This window comes from Saccopteryx leptura, chromosome 3, assembly GCF_036850995.1.
Source record: "Saccopteryx leptura isolate mSacLep1 chromosome 3, mSacLep1_pri_phased_curated, whole genome shotgun sequence".
NCBI lineage: Eukaryota > Metazoa > Chordata > Mammalia > Chiroptera > Emballonuridae > Saccopteryx > Saccopteryx leptura.
The window spans coordinates 221,892,974-221,909,045 of record NC_089505.1 but is presented as its reverse complement, the minus strand read 5'-3'; the positions used below and the strand labels follow the sequence as shown (position 1 = coordinate 221,909,045).

At 49.7% G+C, this 16,072-nt stretch overlaps 1 protein-coding gene across 1 annotated transcript in view; it reads right to left on the bottom strand.

Moving 5' to 3' along the window:
- Nucleotides 1-14,404, bottom strand: part of FAM178B (family with sequence similarity 178 member B) — a 106,021-nt gene extending 91,617 nt beyond the window's left edge. The window contains exons 1-5 of the mRNA XM_066377664.1: nucleotides 14,359-14,404; nucleotides 13,750-14,171; nucleotides 12,096-12,157; nucleotides 9,255-9,362; nucleotides 3,889-4,041 (exon numbers count right to left, since the gene is read on the bottom strand). Coding sequence (XP_066233761.1) covers nucleotides 3,889-4,041; nucleotides 9,255-9,362; nucleotides 12,096-12,157; nucleotides 13,750-14,171; nucleotides 14,359-14,404 — 791 coding nt within the window. The remainder of the gene's footprint in view (nucleotides 1-3,888; nucleotides 4,042-9,254; nucleotides 9,363-12,095; nucleotides 12,158-13,749; nucleotides 14,172-14,358) is intronic.
- Between the last annotated feature and the right edge of the window lie 1,668 nt (nucleotides 14,405-16,072).

Here is a 16,072-nt window from a genome sequence, read left to right as displayed (position 1 = left end):
GTTTAAAGGCATCAAAGAACAGAAACAAATAATGCTCAGAGCGCTCATCCCTGTTCCTCTTCTTCGTCTTTTTTTCCTTTGTTAAAGTTAAGGGGCACCACCTGATCAGATGCAGGGACCCCAGCAACCCCTGCCTGTGGGCTCTGTATTGACAGGGACAGTTGCAGCCAGCTGGGCAGCTCAGTTCTGTCCACACTCTAACTGCTGGATTTATTTTGCAGGTTTCAACTTGGCACGCCAGAAGAAGAGGAGGTCGTAGCAAAGCAGGGGTTGGGCCCCAGGGAGAGCCAGCGCCCAAGCAAGCACTCAGTCCATGCTTTTGGACTGCCTACGTCCTCCTGCTGAAGCAGTCAGGCAGGGAGGCCCTGGCCTGCGCACCAAGCACCTGGGAACACACTGCAGACATGTGACCTGCAGGACAAAGGTGGATCCAGACACCCCCACACACACTGCAGGGCCAGGGGAGCACCCTGAATAATCCACCAGGCAGTCTCCACCCTTCCCTGGGGCTCTCCTGCCTCCTGACAGGAAGTGGGCATGTCCTGAAGCTTTTCCACTTGGGAGATCAGATTTCCTTTTGAATTGCTGTCAAGGGAGGAAGAAAAAGTTCAGCACCACATACCCTACCAATGTTGTCATAAAGGCCTGTGACTTTGGTCTCAGGGAACTGACCTAAGGTCACACATCCAGCTGGGTAAAGAATGAGAGGGGATATCCCGTGCCATCTCCAATCCCACAGCTTCAGGCTCGAGGCTCTGGGGAGAAGGGTTCTTGCCCAGAAGCCTGTGCAGGTCCAGTCCCAGAGGACGTGGCCTGGTGCTCAGACGCCGGGGTTGCCCGCCCTGCTCCGCCATCTGAGACAAACAGCTTGCTTACTCTGTGCCAAGGTTTCCCACAGTGAACAGTGGGGGGAAAGATAATACTGCTTTCACAGAAGGGGGAGAAGTGACTGTTTCTAGAAGTGATTTTTTAAAAACTGCACTCACTTTCTGTTTCTAGAAGTGATTTTTTAAAAAAACTGCACTCACTTTTTTCCCCTTCAAATGATAAAAATGGAACATGTTCATTATAAAAAGTTTGAAAACCACAGAAGTACAATGAAGAAAGTTTAAATATCTGTCATCATAGTGTTTTTTGTATGGCAAGAAATGGAAAAAATTGCTTTTTTGAGAGATGAAGTGATCTTTTATTCTTCCTGCATTGTCATGTTTCCGGCTGCACACAACAGGATAATTATTAAAGGACTAGTATCTCCCACTCCTGTGTCTGAACTTGAAGTCCTTGGCAAAAACAGGAATAAAAGATGACCCCAAGGCTAACTGGTGACTTTCAGAAAGTAGCCCTTACCCACTGCACTGCAAGGGCCCCCTGACCTGATGTGTGGAGGGCATCCCTCCAGACTGCCCCTCGGATCTGAGGCACTGGCAATGGTTCCACTGTGCTTCATTAGCATGCCTGAGGGAGGAGGGCCTGAATTATTCCCTCCAAGGAGGCTGGCCAGCCACCTGGCCCCATTTGGCAGAGGCACTCTGATCCAGGTCACTGCTCCACAGGCCATCTCATCTGTCAAACACTTCCTGCAGGCCATCCAGCCTGGGACAGAAATCCTGCTGTTGGCACAGACCGTGAAGCCACTCAGAGAGCCACCTTCCTTTCTCCTGTTGTCTACCCCCCCCCCTCCTGCCCAGCCTGTCACTCGTCTCCTCTTCTCTCAGCTCTACTATCTTTCTCTCCCTTCATTCCCTTTTCTTCATCTCTTCACCAGATACCTTTTCAACTTGGCAAAGTGAACCTTTATCAATATTCATACACTCAGGCCAAACTCCCTCATACCACATCTAGGGGCATATTCCAGACCACCAGACAAACATTTGTGTGCAGGGCATTCTCCACACTATTATAACGGGACAAGTAGGAAATAACCTATATGCCAAGAAAAACAAGGACAATGGTTAACTGTGTCGGCTCCACCGCAGTGCCATGCATGTCCCGAGCGGCACCTCGCTGTCTAATTGCCGTGTTCAGGCCTTGTTTACATCCTGATTTGAACAACATAGCAAAACCATAAGACAGTTCAGGAAATCTGAACACTGAGATATTAATGTATTACAAAATTACTGTTTTTCAGGTGTCATAATGATATTGATGTAATGTCTAAAAAGTCATGTCTTTTAGAGACACAAATGAAGTACGTACAGATTAAATTACATGTGTCTGGAATTCACCTGAAAACCAGCCCGAGGGGACAATGATAGTAGGTAGGAGTAGAGATGGAATGAGACTGGCTTTGAGCTGATCACTGTCGAGCTTGAGTGCTGGGTACATGGAGGGACGTTATACTATTCTCTCTACTTTTATGTATATTTGAAACTCTCCAAGATACACAGTTTTAAAGGAAACACATCTAAATGTGTCTTTCTATTATAAAATAAGGTGGATTTAAAATTAATGGAAAAACAGAAGAAAGCTCCGAATAGCTGGCAAAGAGAACAAGATTCCTGTGTTCAAGTCCTAACATGGCTGAAGAGGCCACAGGACCAGCCTGACCTCTGTGCTTCTCATGGGCCAGTGGGCTTCCTCTCCAGCCCCTCGCCAGCCAGCATGAGCACCTGGTGGGTGGCCACCATGCTGAATCTTGCTAATTATTTTTCAAGATTTTTTTTCTTGATTTTAGAAAGAGGAGAGAGAAAGGCGAGAGAAAGGCAGGGGAGAGGAGCGGGAAGCATCAAGTCATAACTGCTTCTTGAACGTGCCTTGTCTGGGCAAAGCCAGAGTTTCGAACCGGAGACCTCAGCATTTCAGGTTGACACTTTATCCACTGTGCCACCACAGGTCAGACTGAATCTTTCTCATTCTTAGATGTACATACTCACAACTGCAAGTGTTGGATGCTACTGTCATAAAGTCCTTTCTTTCCCCCATAAAGGTTTTTTTAAAAAGCCCTTAAAGCAACATTATCAATGGTTATGTGATAACAATCATGAATTTACTTCCAGAGAAGTGAAACAAACTGTCCTAACACACTGTGATGCGCAGTGTGCTGGTGGCTGAGGACAAACTTTTCAGTGTTTGTATCACACACAGATGAATGTATTGTGTCTTTAATGAGTAGATGGCAGTGACAACGACATGCTCTGGAAACTGCTGAATGGCCTATAAAGTGGCTTCAGTGTTGACGGAGACATAACTCCAAAGGGGTGTTGGAGGAGTGTGACTGAAGTTATTCCAGGAAACTCATGTGTGTGAGGAAAAAGCAGTAGGAGGCCCTGGCCGGTTGGCTCAGTGATAGAGCGTCGGCTTGGCGTGCGGAAGTCCCGGGTTCGATTCCCAGCCAGGGCACACAGGAGAAGCGCCCATCTGCTTCTCCACCCCTCCCCCTCTCTTTCCTCTCTGTCTCTCTCTTCCCCTCCCGCAGCCAAGGCTCCATTGGAGCAAAGTTGGCCCAGGTGCTGGGGATGGCTCCATGGCCTCTGCCTCAGGCACTAGAGTGGCTCTGGTCGCATCAGAGTGACGCCCCGGAGGGGCAGAGCATCGCCCCCTAGTGGGCAGAGCATCACCCCCTGGTGGGCATGCCGGGTGGATCCCAGTCGTGTGCATGTGGGAGTCTGTCTGACTGCCTCCCAGTTTCCAGCTTCAGAAAAATACAAAAAAAAAACAAAACAAAAAAAAAAAAAAAACAGTATGAGTATGTAAAAGCAGTCTGATATTTGCTGAAATGAAGATTTTTAAAAAATTAAATATTGTTAGATATGTGTGGCTATTTCATCCATATCTCGTAAAAGTTGACATATTCAAATGGGCCAAAAGACAGCTTTGGATTGGCTCCTTTGGGGTGGTCCTAATTGCTGGGCTCCATGAGGGAGGGGCCTGGTCATGCCGCACACTTACCCGAGGAACAGCCCTTCCAGGTGGTTACGGGGCTTCAGGTGTGAACAGTCCAGGATGCAAGGCAGGGGGTGAAGCCTCGGTAGAAACATCGTTTCTCCTGGATGTACTGGCGGGATGACCTGCAAGGGCATGGAGAATCTCTCCACCAGCCTCCTGGCAAAGCAAGGCATGGGAGAGCCAGCATCAGCAGGTACACCTGGCTGCAGCTGGGGCCTGGATGGGGGACTAAACTAGGGGGCACAGTATCACCTGCTGGAGGAAAAGCCCACGAGATGCAGACTAAGGAGCCCTTTCCTTTCTAGTCTGTCATACACCTGATCCCTCCCTCAGGGTCTAAGTCCAGGAGTTGGAGGTCCTGGTGACAACCCCAGCCCTACCCGTCGGCTCCTTTTAGTTCTATCATCCAACATGCAGGTGCCAGAGGATGAATCAGGTGTGGGCTGTCCTTGCACTTCCCACTGCTCTCCAGAAGGTGGACAGGCCACAGAGCTGAGACATGGGTCAGCCAGGCTCAGGGAGAGCATCCGCGCCATGAAGGAGCCCAGACTCTTCTTCTGGGCGAGGGTTCTCAAGCTCCATGATCAGGAGGACTCCCCTGAAAGCTGCTAAAATGCAGATGCCCAAGCCCCACCTGCCCGTGAATCTAACTGGGTAGATCAGAGCTGGGCCCATGGACAGCGGAGGAGCAGGGAGAAGAGGGTACACAATCCAGCTATATCGGAAGGGTACACACTGTCGGGACTAGTGACCCAATAAAGAGGGAATGGGGAAAGGGAGGTAGGTGGGTGGAAGTTAAAGCTGCAGAACAAGAAGCATGTGTGTGTGCATGTCTGTGCATGTGCATATGTGTATGTGTACATGTGTGCATGCAGTCACACATATGTAAGTGTACACACAGAATTCATAAACATACACGGCACCACACACACACCTGACACATCCAACTGTGATCCAGGGTGAGCCCTGGGCAACAGGATTTGAGGAAGAGGAGGCATTTCCTGTTTACTTTATAAAACTGTGTTCAGCTGGATTTTGTAATGAAGTGATATACATTTAACACTAGTAACACAAATTAAATTAACCACAAATTAAACCAGCTGTGGGTACTGCATCCCCTCCTCTCACAAGAGGACTGCCCACACCCAGGTTCCCAGCCGAGCTGAGACTATGCACTCAGAGGGGACAGCACTTGGGACTCCCATTAGGATCTGAGACTCAAGCAGCTGGCATTGGAAGTGGAGCAGTGGTGGCTGCCCACTGCTGGTCATGTGAACTGTCTCACTTTGTGCCAGGTGACCCAGTGCCAGAATTATAGGGTCGCCCTGAGGATGAAATGGTACAACGAAGGGGTGACACTGGGCAGATTCTGATCCTGTAGCCTTTTGGAAGCAGCCCAGGAAAACCACTACACAGATAGTAAAACAGTTTTCTATTTTGTTAATTTTTTTGCTGTTTGAGTATGCATGGTTTCTGATGTTTTTATAATTTTAAAAAACCCCTTTAGAAAGAGGGACAGACGGGGCAGACAGACAAGAAGGGAGAGAGATGAGAAGCATCAACTCATAGTTGTGCTCCTTAGTTGTTCATTGATTGCTTTCTCACATGTGCCTTGACTGGGGGGCTCCAGCAGAGTGAGTAACCCCTTGCTCAAGCCAGCAACCTTGGGCTTCAAAGCAGCAACCTTTTGGGCTCAAGCCAGCGACCCCGCACTCAAGCTGATGAGCCCACGCTCAAGCTGGCAACCTCGGGGTTTCGAACCTGGGTCCTCAGTGTCTCAGACAAATGTTCTATCTACTGTGCCACTGCCTGATAAGGCATAAAAATCTGTAAGAAGTAGGCTCACCTATAAAATGGTCTTAACCCTGTCCCCAAAACATTCCTCAAAGGGACTTTTGTGATATTCATGTCTGTATGTCACTCAGAGTTTTGAGACAACCCTCACACATCTAATTGAGGATTTCCTGTGTAGCCCAGAACTGAGGATAAAGGATGCTGTTGTGGTTTAATGTCTTCCCTCCCCTGCCCCAGCACACACACAAGGTCTTTTAACTTGGTAGGAATAGAGAATGTAGGACATCATCCGTTCAAGTACCAGGCAGTGCTTAGCATGCGAGCAGACAATCTGCTCAGGATGCTCAGGGTCCTTTCTGAGGGGGAGCTGTGGCAATTATTCGACTCCTGGTCACAGGCAACTTGTCTGCCAATGTGACCAGCCCCCAGCCTCAGCTCACCCCCTCAGACCTACAATCCTCCAAGCGCCACACCATACTCAGGGAGGAAGAGGCTGCTGGCTTTGTGTATCAGGGAGTCATTTTCTTTGAAGAGGAGAGTCGAACTGTCCCGTCAAAATGATCCCACATCAAAACCACAACCTCAAAGTGGCTGTTGTCAAAAAGGCTTTCTCAAAGCACAGTTTGAAACTGTCACGTGCCCAGAAAATGGTTAGTGATTTGTAAAGCCTAAAACCCATTCTGTCTTAAGCCAATCGCCCAGATAACTCCCTTCCTGTGAGGATTTCAAATTACCCATGCCATAACTTCTGGAACCCTAGATGTGCACAGTGGGAAGGCAAAGAGCTAGAATAATTATTCTTGCTACAGAGACTTTTTTGTTGTTGTTACAGAGACTTTTTAAAGGTTCAATTCCGAAGCCATCTATCCAGCAAGCTGGGAACCTGGAAACCAAATCCACAGGCCTCAACACAGAAAAGTGCTTTCATCACTTATGAGGTCACCAAGGCCTCTGGCCCAAACTCACTGGTCCCACTGTCTTTACACTCAGCACATGTGTGCTAGGATGCATCGTGTGACTTGCATGGAACCCTTTCCCTGGGGTCTCTGGGCAGCATGTGAACAGTGCTCAGCCTATCTGATCACTTGGATTTGCACAATGAGAACTGGTACTGGTAGAAGGCAGGGGCCCCAAATCTAGGCCAGGTCTGTGGTGACTGCTGCCCGGTTCCACAGTAAGGTCGTACTGCAGCACGGGCATGCTCACTCAGTTGGCACATGGTCTGTGGGAGCGTTCTGCTGTGCCAGCAGAGCTGAGTAGTTACAACAGAGACTGCGTAGCCCTCAAAGCCTAAAATAGTCACCAGTTACAAACTTTCCAGTAACTGTGAGGATCCCTGATCTAGTCCAGAGATGATTATCAGAAAAAAGCAAATGGCCAGCCAAGGTGTCACTCATAATAATCTCTGGGTAACAATGACATTTTGAGCTCCCCAAGAAAGTCCCTGTGCTATCACTCAATCTCCCTCAGTAGGAGAATGTCAAATGCGAATTTCATCTGGCGCTGCGTGGACCTATGCTGAGTAAACGTCACTCAGCCTTAGAGGAAAAGCAAAGCCTGGACAGACAGAAAGCCAGGGTGTGCTGACCAACCTGCCCCGTCACATGGCTAAGGTGGCTCCCCTGTTGCAGTGCACCCCAGCTCCTCCGGGCATGTGGCTCCTGGAGGGGGGGGGGAGGAAGAAAGGAAAGAAGGAAAGGACAGGCAGAGGGAAAAATGTATCCTGATGCCACTTCCCCGTTCAACTACTGCCCATTTTTCTCCTGCTCTGCTATGAAAATATTCCAGTCAAGCCTGCCCAAAGACATCCACCAGAGCTGCTCCTGTCGAGGTCAATGTGACCTCTATGTTGTGCCGTTGGGCCCGTCTCTTCTCTCTGTATACAGCCTCCCACAGTCATCTCACTCAGCTGTGTGGGGTTTTAAATGGTACTTGTGCATAGAACTCTCGAGCTCGCCTCTCCAGATGAGACATCTTTGCCACCTCTTGATCTGTCTCAGGGATTACCAACATGAACTCCCGATCCCACCTCACCCCCTAAACCCCCACATCACGAGTCTTATCCCAGACAACTACATACTTCTGCCTGCTTGGCCCAAACCCTTCAGGACCCCCTGACTACTGTCCCCCAGTTTCTCCTCAACACAGTGGCAGAGGGTCCTGCTCAAGTGCATGGTGGCCGTGCACTCAGAGGGGAAGCTCCAGCCTGAGCCCCTCTCAGCCTCCCCCGGCTGTGCCCAGCACACCGGCACACCACAGTGCTCTGGTCAGGGATGCCGTGGAGAACTGCTTCTCATCTCTTTCAGGCCTCTGCTCAAATGTCATCAGCTCAAGTCTCCCAACCCTCCCAGCAGCCCCGATGCCCCTCCCCACTTTATCCTTTCTCCCTCACACTTGTCACATAGTTTCATTTAGCTGGTTCACCATTTGTCTCTCTGCCCCTAAAGCAAGTGATACGAGGGCAGAGATGTCTGTCTGGCTTTCTTCCTGCTGTATGCCCCAAGTCTGTAATAGAGCCTGGTACCAGGTTAACACTCAGGAGATTTTGGATGGATGGATGGATGGATGGATGGATGGACAAATGTACCGTCAGACAGACATACAGGCAACAGATAACAGGGCATCCTGAGGGTCGAGTCAGCTGTACATCCCTGAGACTGGAACAGATGAGTGCCTCTCCCCCAGCCATGGGCCAGCCCCTCCACCTGCACAACAGCATGGACAGAAGCTGTTTTCTTGTCCCCAGCAGGGGACAATGAAAAATGTCATGTGGCTGTATTCTCCCCTGTAAAGCCAGTTTTTATTTCGACTGTGGTTTTGTTTTGTTTTTTTGTTTTTTTTTAATTTTTTTTTTTTATAGGGACAGAGAGAGAGTCAGATAGAGGGATAGACAGGGACAGACAGACAGGAATGGAGAGAGATGAGAAGCATCAATCATCAGTTTTTCGTTGCAACACCATAGTTGTTCATTGATTGCTTTCTCATATGTGCCATGACCGCGGGCCTTCAGCAGACCGAGTAACTCCCCTGCTCGAGCCACTGACCTTGGGTCCAAGCTGGTGAGCTTTTTGCTCAAACCAGATGAGCCCATGCTCAAGCTGGCAACCTCGGGGTCTCTAACCTGGGTCCTTTCGCATCCCAGTCCGACGCTCTATCCACTGCACCACCGCCTGGTCAGGCTAGACTGTGGTTTTGTGTAGTTATTGTACCAAGAGATCTGGTTCTATAAATGAGGGTGGACAGTTGGAGCCCAGCAGGCCATGTGCTATATCGGCATCTTCAAAGGCTCACACTAGACTCTGACACACAGTTGGTGAATAAAGATTTCTAGAATCAATGAACGAATGTGGGTTTAAGAGAAGGTGGCAACCTAAGAACTCATAAATACACAAATCACTGGCTGAAACTTCTCCAAACCTGGATTATGGCTCATTGAATCCTTTGCCTATAGAGATGGGTGCAGGGGTCCTTCCCCCCCATCCCCCCGTATCCTCCCCAAGGCTCCTCTGTGCACCTGGTTGCCCACCCCTACCTATGTCCCCCATGTGTCCCCTTTCTATATCCACTCCCCCAACCTGTGCTCAGGTGCGAGAGGCAAGTCCTCCTCATCAAGATCCAAGGAGTCAACCCCAGGACAGTCCTGTGCCGGCAGCTGCTCCCACTCCTGCTCCAGGGCCTGTTCCCTGCAGGGAGATGAGAGCCAGCAACAGGGGTCAGTTCTGCTCCTGGTGGGCTACCCAGCCCTGTCACTGGGCTGCAGGGACCCCCCAAGAACATGGCGAGGCTTAGGAAGGAGAGACCAGGCAGTTGTATTGCCCTGCCTCAAAAACATTTTATTCAGTGAGAGGAAGGGAGGCAGAGAGACAGACTCCCACATGCACCGCAAATGAGATCCACTCAGCAAGCCCCCTAGGGGGCAGTGCTCTGCCCATCTAAGGCATTGCTCCATTGCTCTGGAACTGAGCTCTTCTTAGCACCTGAGGTGAAGGCCCTGGAGCCATCCTCAGTGTCCCGGGGCCAACTCGCTTTAATTGAGCCATGGCTGCAGGACGGGGGGGGGGGGGAGAAGAGAAGTGAGAGGGAAAAGGGTGGAGAAACAGGACATCCACACGCCAGACTGATGCTCTACCACTGAGCCAACCTGCCAGGGCCAAAATCATGTATTTTTAGTTGGGGAGGAGCTGCACTCATGGACTGTGTTATCTCTAAACATGCACAGATGAGCAGACAAGCCTAGAAGAAGACGATTTTCGCTCCACACTTCAAATGTCCTTTTATTAGTGGACCTTGCTTTGGCATTTTCTCACTTCTTAATACACGATGGCCTGTGCCTTACCCTTTTGCTCTTCCCAGGGTCCAGCCACGCTGATCAGGAAAAGCCCTGTGCTCAGGCTGCCCAGAGCTGGAACACATGGCCTGCCTCTGCCTCAAATGACAACTCTCCAGATCCTACTCAGCCCTCACCCTCCGCACCCTGTACCCTCAGCTGCAGAGGCCTATAGCCGACATTTCTCCCACTGGCCCCTGAGCACTTACATCCCTTTTTAATTGATTCCTACCACAGGCCCTGCTGCCCACCATGATCTTGCCTGAGCCCCTACTTCCTCACCTGCTCCAGCCTTCTCTGTCCTTGTCACTCAGGCTGTTGAGGGAGCCCTGACTACCTCCCAGCCCTTGTCCTGCCACTCCTAGCACTTGCTCTGGCTATGCCGACAGGTCCTCAGTTGTCCAGCCTAGGCCTCTGCCTTTTTTTTTTTTTTTTTTTGACAGAGGCAGAGAGAGAGTCAGAGGGACAGCCAGGGACAGACAGGAAAGGAGAGATGAGAAGCATCAATTCTTCATTGTGGCACCTTAGTTGTTCATTGATTGCTTTCTCATATGTGCCTTGACCAGAGGGCTACAGCAGACCAGGTAACCCTTTGCTCAAGCCAGTGACCTTGGGCTCAAGCCAGCGACCTTGGGCTCAAGCCAACGACCATGGGGTCATGTCTATGATCCCACATTCGAACCAGTGGCCCCGTGCTCGAGCTGGTAAGCCTGTGCTCAAGTCAGATGAGGCCGCGCTCAAGCTGGCAACCTCAGGGTTTCGATACAGGGTCCTCCACGTCCCAGTCTAACGCTCTATCCACTGTGCCACCCTCTGGTCAGGGGGACCTCTGTGTTGAGTTCAGATCCTCCTAGCTAGCCACTGACTGGATGGTTTCCAGCTGAACATGCTCAGGCTTCTCTGATGTCATGGGTCCAATTCTGAATTCCTCTTTTCCACACGGCACCGCAACTAGCTACCCAGGGCCCCATCTCATCACCAGTCACCCTCTCTCTTGCTCTTCCCATCCATTCTCCATAATGTATTTTCAGTGCTCTTTCTTAAACACATTACTTGCTTAAATTCTCTGATGACTCCACCTTGTGGTAATGAGGCCCCTCACGGTCCAACCTCATTCACATCGTGGCTGCATCTTCTGCTATGTCCACCCCCAACATCTGGAACCAGGAAATCCAGTCCTGCTAGCCAGGAGAGTCAGGGCCTGCCCTACAGACCTTTACATTGTGCAGTTACCCTGCCACCTTCCCAAATCTTCTGATCCTCTGAAGTTCGGTGACAAGGACACCCCTGGGGAGCCTTTTCTGATGCCCAGGTTAAGTTATGTACCATTATTCTAGGCCACTCCATAGCAGCTTTACAGCCCAAGAAACACTAGAATCGTCATGGTAATTTCCAGGTGAGCAGGGGCCTCACTGTCATCTCTGCATATTTAGCGCCTGGTCAGGGCCCAGCGCAGAGTGCAAGCCTCCCAGTGCTAAACAGTTGGTGTCTTCAACATCACCTATGCCTCCCTAAGGGACTTCCAATTCTGAATGGACGTGACTTTGGCCTTTAGAAACTAACTTCTGTGTGCGAGAAGGCTCACTGTAACACGAAGGAAATCGCAGAAGGGAAAGAGGTGAAGTGCTATGGGAAAATGAGCAGGCCATGTTCCAGGGTTGGTGCAGGACAGAACAGCCAGAAATGGTGCCTGCTGTGGAGGCAGGAGTCTGGCTGGACACCTGTCACAGCCAGCCCCTTCTCTACTACTAACACAGCACCTTAGGGAACTGAAAGACTATTCCCTCCCTTCCCCAAACTGGCAAGAACTGGGCAAGGAGAGTCAAGACAGAGGAGGAGCTGGGATGAAGGCTGTGTATGTAGAGGGGTCTGAGCTCTCTGCTTGGTGATGCCCTCTTTGACCTGGCTGCTGTTCCACACGTTCATTATTAATTTGAGCACACAGAGCCTCCAGGGGGCACACTGTGGGGAAGGTAGGCTGCTTTACCTGGAGAGGCATTTGATAACGTGCCTTAGAGGATGACCGCTATGAAATTACTGCAACCCCACAGAAATGAACATCCTATGATGGACCCTTTCTCGCACTCACCTCTTCTCCTGCAGTAAGTAATCTAAGTTGTTGACGTAGCTTTCAGAGGCCCCGGAGGTGAACTGGAGAAACAGGACATGAGAATGGGGAAGAGAGAGAAAGTAGAGGGAAAACAGAATAAAATTTAATTAAGCCCTTTGTTTACTTTTCTGAATACGCAATCCATTCACGACTAAAGATAAAAAGCTTAAAGGCATACAGTAAAACAGGGGTCCCCAAACTACGGCCCGCGGGCCGCATGCGGCCCCCTGAGGCCATTTATCAGGCCCCGCTGCACTTCTGGAAGGGGCACCACCATCTCATTAGACAAAAGCAGGCCCATAGTTCCCAATGAAATACTGGTCAGTTTGTTGATTTAAATTTACTTGTTCTTTATTTTAAATATTGTATTTGTTTCCGTTTTGTTTTTTTACTTTAAAATAAGATATTTGCAGTGTGCATAGGGATTTGTTCATAGTTTTTTTATAGTCTGGCCCTCCAACGGTTTGAGGAACAGTGAACTGGCCCTCTGTGTAAAAAGTTTGGGGACCCCTGCAGTAAAACATCCTTCTGCCCTCCCTGCAGGCATGCTGTCAGAGACACTGTGCACAGCCAAGCAAACCTAACGTAGCACAGACCCCTCTCTAACAGAAGTGTAGTACCCCATGTGCCCCGTCCTGCCCTTCGCACCCAACAGTATGTCTGCAGGGTCATTCCAGATTAAGACTTCAAAGACAACTTTTTTTGAGAAAGAGATTGGAAAGGAGAGAGATGAGAGCATCAACTTGTAGTTGTTCACTAATTGTTTTTCATACGTACCTGGACGGGCTCCAGCCAAGCCAGTGACCTTCTGCTCAAGCCAGCAACCTTGGGCTCAAGTCAGTGACTTTGAGCTTCAAGCTAAGGACCTCTCGGATCAAGCTAGTGACTATGAGTTCTTGTTGATGATCCTGCACTCAAGGCAGGGACCCCACACTCAAGCTGGTAAGCCCGCGCTCAAGCTGGAAACCTTGGGGTTTTGAACCTGGGACCTCAGCATTGCAGGTTAACATTCTATGCACTGCGCCACTACCAGTCAGGAACTATGAAGATAGCCTTAAAAATATTTTCAGCGTACTCTGATGTGTGACTACAATATAATTTATTAGTTTCTTAGTGGTGGGCATGTCAGTGACTGACAATCTTGGGCTATCATAGGCAACTGGAGCCCTAGTTTTAGGATTCATTTCCTTACATGTCCCCACAGCCTACCTAGCAACAGCAATTTAGTTCCCTCATGAAGTTCATCACAGAAGTGCCCATTCAGGAATCCAGGCCGACTGGATCACAGTCAGCTCAAGTCTCTGTGCCTGACTAGCCCTGTCCTGGCTCCAAGGTCCTTCCTGGAGCCATAATTTCAACCAGGGCTGTGAAAACCTTGATGGGTCCCCTGCAAGAGGGGGCATCAGGGTTGGCACCATGAAGCCATCTCTTAGCAAGGTAAATAAAGGGAGAGGGGCACCCCAGCCTTTGGTGCCCAAGGGCTTTGGGGCTGAGAAGGGATGGTTCAAAGGAAGTGGGCAAAGAAGGTCAGTGGGGTATGGCCAAGGACAAATGGCCAAAAAGGGGTGGCTTGGGGATGGCAGAGGAGAGGCGACCAAAGAAGGGTGGCAAGGAGAGGTGCTCACTGGCTTACCATGGTGCAGGTACCCACCACTGGAGCTGCAGCCTGCTGGCTCTGATCTGCCCTGTTCCAGAACAGCTCCTCCAGTGAGGCCAGGTCCCCCTTGGGGGCTGAGGCCTGGAGCTTCTGCTCTAACTCTGCAGGCACCCAGCATGCCAGTCTCCTTGCGCCTCCACACCTGTGATCTGGAGCCCCCCTGCCAGCTTGCGGTGCCCTTGGGGTCAGGAACTCGACAGGCGGTGGGCTCCAGTCAGTGGGGAACATGTCCCCCGTAGCCTGCATTTTGGACTTCTTCAGCGACTTCGGAGTTGGAGCTGAGGTGGGGCTGCAGAGGCGTCGGGTGGGCCGGCAGACCCCTTGGTGCTGGGGATGGTCAAAACCACTGCGTTTCAGGTTGGGCAGAAGGATGGGGACGGCGGCAGCTGCCTGTACCCCTGTGGAGAGGATGAATACTGTAGTGTCCACACCAGACCACTACCATCCCACCATGCTGGGTGAGGAGAGGGTCAATTCTGGACCGCTTGGGGAAGATGCCAGAGGAAACCTCAGCCATGGGTTTTCCACTTGTTTGTGGTCCCAGACCTCGGGAGGGCTCTACCTATGCAGGTGAGCGGCACCTACCTTCTCTCTGAGGAAGGGATAGCTCAGTCTTCTGGAATCTGGCCATCTGAAAACTTCTGGGAATTTTGTCCTGGAAGGAACCACCTGTCAGGTGAGGTGAGCCTCCTGAAGAAAGCTCATGTTCTGGGACCCTAGGTTTCCAGAGAGGAGGGCTCAGGCCACTGGTACCCAGGAGGTCATCCCCTTCCAGTTCTACCCAAGGACCAAATACATGCACCCTGAAGATTAAGTTGCTGAGGTGATGAGGGCTCGATCCCACTTCTTATTTCAAGGACGTGATGGGCAAGTGTAAGGACATCATTTTTTAAAATCTGTATAAAATTAAAACTAGCATGGCTCAGCAGGAAAACTGTGTTCTGAGGTGACATCCTGAGCATCTTGCTTGTTTGGCGTCATTCCTATACAGCTGCTTGCCCACAGGACTAGAGAAGGCTGTCCCCAGCACCAGCCCAGGCCTGGTACTCAGTAGGGCTCGGTGCATGTCTGTCAAATGAATGAATGATTTAAACAGACTGTGGGCCTGGTCCAACAAGCCTCCTCCAGAGTTAGGGGCTGCCTGTGCACAGCTAAGATGGACTATGCTATTTAGCCATCTTCCATCACATCAAGCCCAATCTTAGATAAACAGAAATGCAGGTGAAAGGCTAATCCCTGAGCAAGCTAAAGAATCTAATGATCAAAGAAAACAATAGCTTCCAAAAAAATAAACATTAACTCAACAAGGGTTCAGATTCAACAATTTTGAAAGAAATTGAAATTAATATGACTACAAAGTGTTATTCAATAATAATAAAAAATTAAAATATTTATTACAACAAATGTTGACATCACTGTGAGGACATGCATGGCTGTTAGCACTGTAAGATGGATTATTCTTTTTAGAGATCAATCTATCAGTATAAAAATAATTGTAAAAATGTCTATACCTGGGAATAAGGAACCCTCAAAATCTGTCCCTTCACAAAAAGCAATAGTTCGGCTGGCAGAAGCTGTCAGGCCCAACATATACAGAACTTTGGAATCTAATCAAAAACTAATAATAATCATGGGAATGCTTAATGAAGAAAGAAGCTGCTAATTTCAGTAAGGTTGCAGTCTGGCCTATCTTTCCCGCTCAAAGGCAGTCTGGTGTCCCTGGTATGGTTTTCTGGTGCCAGGGTGGGTGGGTTGGTGAGGGCAGGCAATACAAACATTGTTCTTAAGGATTTGTTGATATGTGTTCTGACTTCTCTAGTAGTTCCCTTGCCTTTGTTTTACCCCCTTTAGAACTTTCTCAGGGCTGGAGTAGCCTTCTGGGCAGCATTTGTCAAAAGTGTTCAAAGGCAAATCTACTAGCCACAGACACCTGGGGCAAGGGATAACACATGGGGCAAGCAGCAGAGAGACTGAACAGCCTGAAAAGGAAGAGGCTGAGGAAGGTGGTACATGGAGGAATAAAGGTTTTGAATGGCTCCCACATAAACCAGGGAGACTAGAAGGCCACATGTGAGCTCAGGGCTAATGCATACTCAGGAAAGACCTGAGAAGACCATAAGCTTTCACCTCTAGCTGATGGTCAGGCTCCACATAATCAGGAAGGAAAGGCTAAGGCAGAGTTGTAAGAAACCTGGCTAAGTGCTGAAAGAGAACTCTAGCACAGAACCAATCTGTAAAGACCAAGAGCACTGTATGGATTTTGTTGTTGTGGTTGTTGTTGCTGTTGTTGTTTTGGCTC